At 38.2% G+C, this 12,650-nt stretch overlaps 1 protein-coding gene across 1 annotated transcript in view; it reads right to left on the bottom strand.

Moving 5' to 3' along the window:
• LOC110950992 (copine-8) overlaps positions 1 to 12,650 on the bottom strand; it is a 138,994-nt gene that overhangs the window by 92,813 nt on the left and 33,531 nt on the right. Inside the window, exons 2-4 of the mRNA XM_022193878.2 lie at positions 9,186 to 9,226; positions 3,140 to 3,186; positions 715 to 818 (exon numbers count right to left, since the gene is read on the bottom strand). Coding sequence (XP_022049570.1) covers positions 715 to 818; positions 3,140 to 3,186; positions 9,186 to 9,226 — 192 coding nt within the window. The remainder of the gene's footprint in view (positions 1 to 714; positions 819 to 3,139; positions 3,187 to 9,185; positions 9,227 to 12,650) is intronic.

Below are 12,650 nucleotides of genomic sequence, written 5' to 3'. Positions count from 1 at the left end.
CAGTAGGTTGCCAATTCATTTTTGAAAGTCACAATGTTGAAAGTCAATAAAAGCATTTTCCAATTTCAACCTAACATTTCCAACACTCTGCAGCACATCAAGCACAGTAAATGCAGAAAACAATGGTATGGAGTCATGCTGTGATGTGTACTCTGTAGTACATGTAGCAGAGCACACATCGCAGCTCAGCAGATAGTGGAGCAAAGTCCAAGCAGTGTCTTTATGGCATGTTGCTAACTAGTTCTTGATATACATAACAGTTAAGTTAATAAAACCTTTTCTAAATTCAGTCTAGCCATTTTTTTTTTCCCAGTGCTGTGTAGCACATGTAGCAGAGCACACATCACAGCTAAGCAGACAGTGTTGCGGAGTCAAGCGGTGTCTTTATGGTAAGTTGCTAACTTGTTCTTGACAAACATAATGGGAAAGTCGATGAAAACATTTTCTAATTTCAGTCCAACATATTTCCAATACTCGGCAGCACATGTAGCAGAGCACACATTACAGCTCAGTAGACAGTGGTGAGGAGTCCAGCTGTGTTTTCACAGTAAGTTGCCAATTTGCTGGAGAACCTTTCAAAGGCCTTGTATAATCCATATTTTAGAAAAACAAAGTGTGGAAAAAAGACATCTGACACTGACTGACTGAAAGAACTCCAGATACTTGAACACAAATCCACAGAATACTAACAAAATAGATGCAGATCTCACTTACAAGTCAAATCGGATGTTCTGCCTCTCCTCGAAGAAGTAGTCCAAAATGAATTTCCGCACAAAGTCTGGGTTTAGCGTGTTGTCAATCACCTCCGTTCTGCCAAACTAGACAAAAAAAAGCAAGATAAAGGCCAACAAAAACACAATTTTGCTAAAGCATCAGGCAAACAATTTTTTTATTCAGTGTATTTCTGCTTTTCTAAATGATGAACCATGAAACTACGTCAGTTCAATGCCCCGAATCTGCATAATCTATTATCTGTAATTTTATATTTCTGCTACTTAAAGCGTTGACCTTTCGCAAATCACAGCTTTTACAAGCACTCTGTGAAGTTGTAGTGACTCGTGTAAATATCTAATCACCTGCAAGTTGTTTTTTTATTCCTCGGAGACACACGAGGAGACGGAGGCTGGTTACAGAAGATTATGTAGAGCTTTGGAGTAATGAATGCAGAGTAGCTGAAGTATGGAGTCAATGGGGGTCAGGTAGGTCCTGGTTTGGCATTTAACTTAGCCTGTTAATAATGCATGCAGATGATGGGCTACTCAGAAATATGAATAACTGTGGAATGATTGGGCCGCAGGATTTGCCCTCCGCATTTACATTCATGAATATTCATTGCAGTGAAACGTGGCAGTGACAGCAGTTATGGTGAAGCATGGAGATATGGGATCCCAAAATCAGCCATTTATAGGGGCTGACTGGGATCTCATAGCAGTGGGTGTTGTGGAGCATGGAGATATGAGATCCCAGAATCAGCCACAAGGGGGAGACTCTGACAGAACAAAAGCTAAATAAGGGAACGTTGTGATATTATAACCTGTGATTTATGATCAAATTATGTCCTAACCTAATGAATGAGCTTGAACAAACCAAGTGTCTATTTCTTACATGGGCTGCACAGTGGAGTAGTGGTTAGCACTTTCACCTTGCAGCAAGCACCATTTTGGAGCGTGTTGTGTGTTATGACCGATATTGGAGACGGTGTTGTTAAATTTAATAACTAGGAGCAGCAGTGTGGCTTCAAAATAAGCCACATTTTTCAAAAGAAAAGACCATTATGGTCTTGTGTGCTACCACAATCTTAAATTTCCATTAAATTTATTTATGTTCCTTTGAGGCAAATTCGTGTCACTCTATTATTCAGGCACCTTTAACCATATTTATCCAAAAGTAAGATTGTTGCTACATACTGAAAATAGAGAAAGACAGCTGAGGCGTGCTCAGTGTTAATTTGTCACTACTCTCCACGTATGAGACCATGTATATCATGGCAGTCTTGAGTTTCCAATGACTTCTATAACTCTTTATTTTCTATGATGGACTGATTGCAATATGAAGTCCTAGCTTCAACCCCATCGAAAACCCATGGACTGTGCTGAAAAAACAAGTCTGTATAAGAAGCCGATTTGTGTTTGGTCTGATGGATCCCAAATTCAGTCCTGCTATCAGTTGCAAACCAAAAGTTTATATACTTTTGTTGTGACCATGTATATCATGGCAATTTTGAATTTCCAATGACACCCATAACTGTTAAATTTCTAGGCTGTAATCATGGAAACACATACATCTTTGTCACAAGGACCAATCATGCATTTTGGTAGCCTAGCCGCGCTAGACCCATGTTCTGAAGGCACAAGGGTCTAGGGCCGCTCGACAGGGAGGGAGGCGGGCTAAAAGGTTGTCTTTCAAATCACTCTGCAGCAATTGGGTAGGTATACAACCAATCAGCAACGGAGTTCCCAGAGCGCCGGCGGATTGTGGCTAAGTCCCATTAGCTTCCCAACCAGCGGAGCCAACTGGTATATTAAGGATTTGCCATATCCCGTCGGCATAAGTCCAAATACGTCTTTCTTCTCAATGAAACACTTCAGTGCCGTCCTTTTTCTATCTTTCAAGTTGAATTTTAGCTTCAAATCTTTAAGGGCTGTGGCCAAAGCCGAGTCGAAAGATAGCTGTTTATTATGCGCCTGTTGTTTCTGTCAGAATCGTTGCGCCTCTGTCGTCACTTAGTTACGCCCGCCTTCTGACTCTACACTTCATGGTGATTGGTCCGGCCAATTTTAGGAGAATCCAGCCTCGAGCCTTATGGAGGGTAACTAGACCCACCCTGGCAGAGAATTAAATTCGTTGCCGTGGGTTGTCTAGCACCTCTAGGCTAGCATTTTGGTTCTTTTATGAATGTCCTATAGATCATCTGGAAATGAAAATAAATGGCTAAATCAGGCTAGAATTAAGATTTTAGAATGGCCTTCTCAAAGTCTCAGCTTATATTCCCATCAATAATCTGTGAATTATGATGAAGAAACCAGTAACTGTCAGAAAACCAACACATGTGGTTGAACTGAATCATATACAAACTATATATAATCTGTTGGTTGGCTTTAGGAGATGCAACAGCACACTCAGCTATGTACACACTTACCTCTCTCCACTCTTTGTTGCCCATTCCTTGTGTGTAGAGAACACAAACTGTGAAGAACAAAGACGCATAACATCAGCAAAATTAATCAGTAACTACAAATTCGAACACTCACAATGTTGCTGGGTTTGTCCATAAATGCATTAACAATACGGAAAACAATCATTACAGTTGGGAAAGAGACCGTACTCAACATTGTGAAGAATGAATGAAAGAATGAATGAATGAATGAATGAATGAATGGTTTATTTCGGTTACAAAAATTACAGTAAACAAATTTTTTTCTTTCCCGCCTTTTCTTCTCTTACTCTCATTCCTGTCTTTAACAAAGATGAAGTACAAGTTTAAAAGGCTTTCATAGCAAATGCAAACTCTTTTCCTATTGGCTCTGTGAAAGCAAAATCAATGGTGATCTCTTAGATTATCATTTATTATCTACGTGTTCATTTTATGTACATGTGTTCTTGCTGTGGGACAATTTTTGTAAGTAGAATAGCCGTCTGGTAGCTCAGATGTTGAAGAAGTATCTAAGGGTCAAAAGGTTTGAGGCCAACGATAGAAGATATTTCTACACTCCCAAAAAGGGTATGAAAGAAAGACTCTAAATGACTGGAAAAGACTGTGTGACTGTCTGATTCACTATAAAAAAATTATGTAGTTGTACTTCTCCTCTGAGAATCTCGACAAACTCTGTCAGTTGTAAGGTAAGATGAGCCTGTGGGTTAGTTGAGCCACCTTTGTTTCGAGAAGCCATGGAAGAAATTGGTCATGTGACCAAATATTTTTGAAGAGGTATCAATTCTACTCTCCCAGTGAAGAGAAGAAGCACATGGAGTAAGAGGTCATTTTAGTTAACAAAACTGCTTTTTTTTTCATGTTTATGTTTTATGAGTGTTGTGTCTGCACACTTATTGAGAGTAACAGTAACAATTTTACACGTGCTAGTGTGTTAGCAAGCTACAATATGAGGCTAAAGTGCTAACATGAAGTTAGTTCTAAACTGCCTGGATGATGCATGTTTGTTGAAATGGTGGCAGTGGGGTTAAGTTAAGCCACTGGCTCCCACCTACGATTATCAGCAAATAATTTCAATACTTTAAATCTATAGCTATATGTTGAATAATATCCCAATTTTGTATAAATGGCAGTAAAACACGTAGTAAAACATGATTTTGTTCCAAAATTTGTCATCTGTGAGCCTTATTGACAGACATTGCCCTTTAAAGTTGTACATTTCATTTTTAAATTCAACTTTTAAGAGGTCATTTGGTGTTGAATTTATCTTACTTTGAGATAGAATTATGTGAGGTATCAAATTTGCAATTTTACTTCAACATAATTGATTTCACAATTTACCCTGACATACTTTCTCCAAACTCTCAATTTTTCCTCCCTTGCCAGGGGCAAGTTAAGACAAGAAAAGTTTTTTTTTTTTTGGAAAGCCCTGTTTAAAAAAAAAAGTATATTTTAGATCCAAATTAATTATTCCCAGGGATGCCCTACATCCTGAAGTATATGAACATGTTTAGCTTTTAGACATGACTGTCCTGTCTCCACTGTATCAACACCTCAAGTAAAAACTGGCTCACTGTACCCAACTTTCCACTCTACAATATTAAAAGTGCCAACAACCCAGCAAAGTGTTTTGTGTTTTCTGAGTTTAATGATAGAGCAAATTTCCACGACAGCTCGTGAATAGGTTGTAAGTTTAAACCTTATGGCACAGTGTTTCATACCGTGTTAGAAAGTCTGTCTTTTCAAGAACAAAAAAACTTACAGGGATAAACAAATCCTCTGAAGTGTAACCCTTGTGACTCTTAGGTAGCTCTTTCATAATTATGCTGAGCTGTTCCCCAACAACAAAGATACAGCTGAAAAAAAATGAACAAAAAGAACATAAATGATAACCCAAGAGCTTACACAACGCTCATGCAAACATCTATTTATACTGTAGATACAGCATTGTAGGGAAATATGCATCAGTTCTTCCTGTTCTCTGCCTAATATGAGGATTAGTCAATATAACCATGTTTTTGAGCTGTTTTGATCAGCAAATACATAAAAAACCCTCAAATGCCATGGCATTTCATGGACATGACTAATGAGCCATAAATGCATGAATTTGAAATAACAAAACAACATCAAAGCTCCTAATAGTTTTATTCATGAAGTCTAAATAAACATATTTCCTGTCTTCAGATGGCGGGGGGAAAAAAGCATAATTTTAAAGCTATTTTGTAATTTCCCAAAACATGACAGGTTCTCTAAAAGGTGAATTATGATCATACACTTCCTTTTGAAAGGGCTTTGATGTTTAGTTTTTTTTTTTTCAGATAACAGACAGCAGGATTTATCAGGGTGTCCGTATACAGACAAATAAATAGTGTTTCTGACAGAAACAAGCAGGTGATATTTGAAGAAAAGACACATTTGAAGCAATAACAGAGCAGAAAACTCGGGTTCCTTCTCATCTGGATCACTGCTCTTCAGATTTTAAAGCTATATTTACCACCAAGTGACATATCCAGGGTATAATCTACATTTCCAGTAACTTTTTTCCTTCACCTCCTTGCTCTTTTCCCTTGTCAGGCTGGTTTATATCAGGAAACCCAAGATGCGGCGCTCAGCACAATCACAAGTGCCACTCAGCATAAAAGCTAAATGTATGGTTAAAGCTCACGCGTCTTTCTTCCTCCTCCTCTTCCTCCTCCTCCTAATCACTGTCATCCTCATCATCGTGCTCATCACTGTCATCAGCATCATCACCTTGAGTCATTTTGGCCTCATGCCGCTGCAGATGTGCTGACATGCTGTGTTTTTGCAGACTGTGAGTCACTACAGGGCCTCAAAAGTCATCGTGATATCATAATTTCACAGCCGTACACATCTCGAGATGTAATCTGTAATTTCAAGAAGTGGTTTAATTTCAGGGAGGAATCTTATGCTGCCTTCACTCCCCATTCCGATCCACCAATTCACATGGAGGTTCAGCACATCACATGCAAAAAACAATTTCTTTTTTGCTGAGAATTAAGTGAGGAAATCAACACCGAACTCGGGTCTGTGTTCTAAATACGAAGCAGGTGGTTAGTTTAAAGCGCAAAAGCCACAAGCAAACATATAATTCAACTTAATTAACATGGTCCACGTTGAACTGCTAAATCGGATGCAGGGAGATGTGAGGTGTAGAGCTCTGGCTGTGTGACGACATTAAAGCTGATAAGAGCTTACAGTCATTTCAGATGATCTTTTTTTCCTACTAAAGATCAAATATCATTAAAGTAAAGGTTTGGTCCACTGGGAAATATGCTTCTGTGGAGAATTAGACGAGGGAATCGATACCACTCACAGAAAAATACAGCAAGTATACGGTTAGTGTGCATCAACAGAGATAACAGAAGGCAACAGCACAAGAGCCAAGCTTTGTTTCTCCACTTTTCTATGAATTAAACAAAAGGATTGTGATTAGTTTGCACAATGAACGATGTCAATGCTAATAATCAATACTTTTAAACAAACGTTCTTTTTTTACTTCATTTTGTAATAACAAAATGTATTTCTTCACTATCACTACATATTTGTGGCACTATCATGTAGTCATTTTTGGTTCCAGTCATTGGTCAGCTGCTCATCACTACACTTTTAGACAATGATGGCAGCAGCAGAATCTGACTCAGTTCACGGTCAAAGTTTCCAAAGAGCCAAGGCTTTGAAAATATGGTATTACTTCAAATTATCAGGCAAAATAAAGGCGGTTTGTGCACTGTACAAAGCCTGGATCACAGCAGCACAGAGCAACACACAAGAGGCACTTTACATCTGCTAACTTCTCTCCTGCTCCCTGTGCTCACATACATTGTGTTTTAATCCTGACACATTTGCGACAAAGCTATCTTTATTCACTAATTTTTGTGTTTTAGCTGCCAACAGAAAGAAAATGAAATAGTAACTGATATGTGGCTTACTGGGGCCACATATTAACCAGACGTCACTTCCAACCTGCCGCTCTGCACCGCTAAGATTAAGATTTTATCGCGTAACGCGTCTGGCAAACTTAGCGTTGGTAAAAGACAATAACTGGGCTGGGAATCTGGTCGCAAACAGTACCAGTCAAAAGTTTGGACGCACCTTCTCGTTCAATGGTTTTTATTTCTTTTAATTATTTTCTACACTGTTGGTTAATACTGAAGATATCAAAACTATAAAGGGACACATATGGAATTATGCTGTAAGCAAAAAAGTGTTAAACAAACCACAACATGTTTTATATTTTAGATTTAGAAGCTGTTAGAATTCCAAGACTGTGCATGGCGGTCATCAAAGCAAAAGGGGGCTATTTTAAAGAATCTAAAGTACAAAACTTATTCTGCTTTGTTTAACCTTGTCTTGTTTACTACTTAATTTCATATGTTCTTTCACTGTTTTTATGTCTTCAGTATTGATATATAATGTAGAAAATAATCAAAAATAAATAAAAACCATTGAATGAGAAGATAAGGCCAAACTTTGACTGGTAGTATATTTCCATAGAGTTTGAGACTAGTACCAAATCAGAGACTTTCCAGTGGTTATTGAACTACTCATCTGCGATGTGCTGATATTTAATTAAAATCCCTTTACATGTTTCGTTTAAAAAAATTATCAAAATAAAATGTTTGCACTAAACAGATTCTGCACAAAAAAAAGTCTCTTTTCCCATAACCAGCTTGCCATTAGTTATTTATCTGTGACCAACAATTACATAACAAGAATTCTGGGCCTTTTTCAGCTGAACTGCAGGCAGTGTTTACACAGAGCAGCAGACAAATATAGAAAAAACTGAATATGTAAGGAGTAAAATATATAATTTTTTTCAATGTTGGAAACACTTGTGGGTACTTGGAAAAATGTTGTACATGCTGATTACAGTTTTTTTCAAATTTAAAATAAATAAATATTAGATGAAATTCAACTTTTTTATGATTTATGGCACTACAGATTTATAATACTGCACAGAAGACTTTTTGAGTTCTCTCTACTTCCCGCTGTGGTTGTGGTGTTTCAATAAAGGCGCAACATGAGCCCATAGAGAGTAAAAATAAAAACCTGTCAAGGGAAAAAAAAAAAAAACGCTCAGAAACCGCTTGGAGTTCAGAGGGTTAAAATATATTTCAGCACACACATTAGTAAGCGAATGCATCACTGTTTGTTCGGTTGCCAAGTTCAGCTCAGTGCAAAATTAGCTGCACACAAGGCTAATACCTCAGCAGTCAACATGATGATTGTTTCTGTGGCTTTTCATGTGCTTTTATCAAGAAAGCTACATATTTTGCATCACCAACTTGACATGGGTTCATTTAGATTATACATGAACTGAACACCTCTAATACATCAGCTCGACGTACATTAGAATGACTTCAAATTTCTGCAAGCAGCATAACACAATTCTACAGTTGCACGGGAGGAATAAATCAAACAACGCAACCTCCACTTAAGCACAGCCAAGTCTCACAAAAGTCAAGTTTCGAGCACACAGTTCTGGCATATTGATCACCTCAACAAACTCTTGCAAAGGAAACAAATAAGAGAGTTTTCTTTAACGTTGAACTGTGACTGCTGTGGCCCTTACAGTATTATTATATTGATCTGAACAGTGGGAGAGTAGAGCAGAATCGCCACGAATACTGTCCATCAATAAGGAGAAGCTACTTAGTGGACTTCCTGCATTAGTCAGACCTGCCTCGAGCCAAGACAACACATTTAGTGGGGGGAAAAAAGCACACTTAGAGATATAAGGACTGACTCATGGCTACATATGGCAAAAGAATAGACCTTTATAATGCATTTAAGCTTTAAGTGCACTTATTCCCCTTGTTTTCGACCCTTTTAACATTTGTTCTTTACTTTTTTCTCTTTCTTCATGCCATTTTCTCTTATATACCTACATTATTCAAGTGAATTTGGACTATAAATAAAACTAAGAGGGCCTTTTCTCTGTTTTTGTTTTTACCATCTGAATTAACCAGCATGCACTGACAGTAACACAAACTTGAGAGGTGGTGGATCTTACTTGGGTCTGATTTGGAGAAGGTGTCTCTGTCCAGCAGGTTTCTGTAAAGAAACAAAGGAGAAAATGGTTAGAAAGACAATTCCTTTACCATTAATATGCAGGAAGTGAATGCAATCTAACACGCAATGTATCCTGCTGGCCGCGAGTCGACATGTTAGCATAACACTCTGTTTATAGTTCTGCTGTGAAATGCTTAGATTAGGTGTAGAAATACAAAAATACATGTCACAGCCAAACAATGACTCAGCTTCTCTGGAAATGGTTGTGAAATTTGTATTATTTTCCATATATCCCATGAAAACCCCAAATTGGGAAATAAACCGACTGTAAAAACAGCTTTTTCCCATGTGGTTAAAGGCAGCCATGAGTTATTCCCGCCTCCAAAATAGCGAGAAACACATCAATGAGCCACGCTAGCTGTGTTCTCATGTGACTGTCAGGCAAACTGTTGCAATGATGGAAAAAATTCCAAAAGAAGACATTGCAACTTAGGGCTAACTGCTGCTATCTAGGCTCCATAGTGTCGTCAGAAGGTGGCGATAGAGGCAACATGGCTGTAATAAACAGAGCAGAAGAATAAAGAAAGAAAGAAAAACAGTTGCCTTGGTCATCTCGAAGAGAAAGATGGGGAGAATTCTTCAGGAGTTGTTTTTATTCAGGTAAGTTGTAATTATTCTTTCATTTCTACTAGTATTGGCCACATTTCACAGACTGCAGTTCAGCTGAAAAGTTCCTGAATTTTTGTCATGTGACTGTTGGTCACAGCTGAAATGTTTTACAGAAACTGACTGGGATAAACGATTTATTTCAGGAGAAATTTTAAACGTGGCACAGAGAATACAACAAATTCAGTCAAGATTTAAAGCTTATATTTGGTTACATCTTCTGATGGAACAGCACATCACACGAGTAGTTCAAGGACTTTTGGAAAATAGGAAATCTGATAATTCGCTCGGTTTTCACAGTTTCTGATTAATAGTGAAATACTGAGAAATTTTCAAATTCATTGACAGTTTTTGGGGTTCAGAGCCTAAGAAAACAAAAACAAAAATCACCTCAAATGAGCAAAAAAGATATTTTTGCAAAATTTAGTAAGCATTTAAGACATTTTGCCATTTCTATGAACCATTTCTAATGCAATACTTCAAAATAGACATTAAAAAACAACAGTATTTTATGGAAACATTGCAGCCATTACAATGTGTTTTTCCACCCACTACTATACAAAAGAGAAGAATCAAATATATGTTAATCCACAGAGGAAAATAGTCCCAGTAAATGGACTAATGGCCCCTGATTGAGTAGCATTTGCTCTAAAGGAACTGGGGTTTTTTTGGTTAAAAACATATAATAGTGACTGACTTTAAAATAATTCCCTCCTCTGTTGGAATGATTGAGTTTGGGACTAATACTCCCACATCCGTGCAGCCGGAGCAATGACAAGAATTACTACAAACAGCACAATAACAACCTCAATAACAACTAAAGATAGAGAAGTTTCAGACTTTTTAAAGTTCTCATCTCTTCACAATTATTTGGTCTAAGCAAATATTCTCTGATACTCTGTTCCGTTCTCCGTCTCACTGTGATTTGGCCAATGTGGACATTAATACAATCGTGCAGAATTTATGTCCCCCCAAAAGGGGAAAGATGAGAGCTGGAGAAAATGAAATGGGCCGATCTTATCATTAATTCGGATTTCTGAATAATGAGATGAATGATTGTGATAGCGGCTAATGGTGTAGAGAAGAGAGAACAAGAAAGAAGAGGATCACTAACTTGTTAGAGGACTAAAATCTTCTTCACCATCTTTGTCTTTGTCTGTTTAACCTGCTGTGGCGTTTTCTGGTTGCAGAAAGGCCATGAAACAATGAGCAATGCTTCCCTTTATCCTCTGAATCCCAGGGATTGTGGGAGACTTTTAAAGGCTCTGAGACAAAGCTGTGAAACCATCGGTGGCTGGAGAGGCTGCAGCTCGGTGTCACTGCTATCCTCCATCTGTTTCTGTGTGTACTTTTTTCTTTTCACCCTTTATGAGCTTGACAACTCATCACATCTATGACATTTCTATATGTCTCACTCTAATGTGTTTGCTTTCAAAATAAAAACCACCTGTGGCATCTTTTCTCCTTTTTCGCTGTTACTTTACAGCTCATTCTCTCACTCAGATATCGTAGCAAATGCACAACAATTTGTCACGTCAAAGACTTTAAATGTTGAGCTGTTCGAGGCAGCTATTTGCAGTACGTAGGTGAAGCTGCACATTCTGGGTCAGTCTGCTGTTTGAGTTTCCTTCCACAAACCACTCCCAGAGCAAACGCTGAAGGTGTGACTGTGGTTTCCTCCCCAGTTCACACAGACATGGCCGAAACCTTTTGATTCACACTCCTGTTAACATTCTTTAGCGCTCCAAGTGGTTTTTCTTTGCTCCTGACACATTTTTACTCACTGTGGGCTATTTTTTTTCACTGCATTTTAAAGCCACGTACCTCTATGGAAACCTCTATGGTTCTGTGGTGGCGTAGAACAAAGGTAGAATGCTATAAATCACAGTTAATTATTTTACAAAAATTTGGAATTAACAGGTACAGAACATTTCCAGGGCTGCACAGTGGAAAGTGATTAGCATTTTCGCCTTGCAGCAAGAAGATCCCCGGTTCAAATCCCGGCCTGGGATCTTTCTGCATGGAGTTTGCATGTTCTCCCTGTGCATGCGTGGGTTTTCTCCGGGTACTCCGGCTTCCTCCCACAGTCCAAATTATGCTGAGGTTAATTGATAACTCTAAATTGCCCGTAGGTGTGAATGTGAGTGTGATTGTGTGTTTGTATATGTAGCCCTGCGACAGACTGGTGACCTGTCCAGGGTGTCCCCTGCCTTCGCCTGAGTCAGCTGGGATAGACTTCAGCACCCCCCCGCGACCCTAGTGAGGATAAAGCGGTGCATAGAGAATGGATGGATGGAGAATGCCCACAAGTGCCCACAGGTTTTACAGACACTGGGAAAAAGATGGCTCCACATACTTTAGATACTTAGCTATTTATGTATTAATTTTGTTTTTGATGTCTCCTATTTGCTATGTGCATACACAGCCTGCAGTTCAGCCTAATGAAGTCAAAAAATTACAAAATCTTTGTTACGTGACTTTGTTATGTGTCAGATTTGAGCCATTGTTGGCCCCATGACTGTGATAAGGACTTCAAAATTTTAAATTTTTGACTAATGGCTTTACAGTTGCGGTAAAAAGCACAGATTTTTTTGTGTTTTTTTTTACAGAATCTGTTTGGAGAAAACCATTCATTTTTTACTTTTATTTTTTGAAATTGCACATTAAAATAAATAAATTTTGATTAAATATTTTCAGACGAGATTTGTTCAGTTGAACTATTTCATGAATAGTTCACGGACTGTTAGTAAAAATAAAAATCCATTTTTTTTTCAGTTTTAACAGTTTCTGACTCTGATAA

The sequence above is a fragment of the Acanthochromis polyacanthus genome, chromosome 1 (assembly GCF_021347895.1).
Source record: "Acanthochromis polyacanthus isolate Apoly-LR-REF ecotype Palm Island chromosome 1, KAUST_Apoly_ChrSc, whole genome shotgun sequence".
In the NCBI taxonomy this organism is placed as follows: Eukaryota; Metazoa; Chordata; class Actinopteri; family Pomacentridae; genus Acanthochromis; species Acanthochromis polyacanthus.
This window is presented reverse-complemented; position numbering and strand designations above follow the sequence as displayed.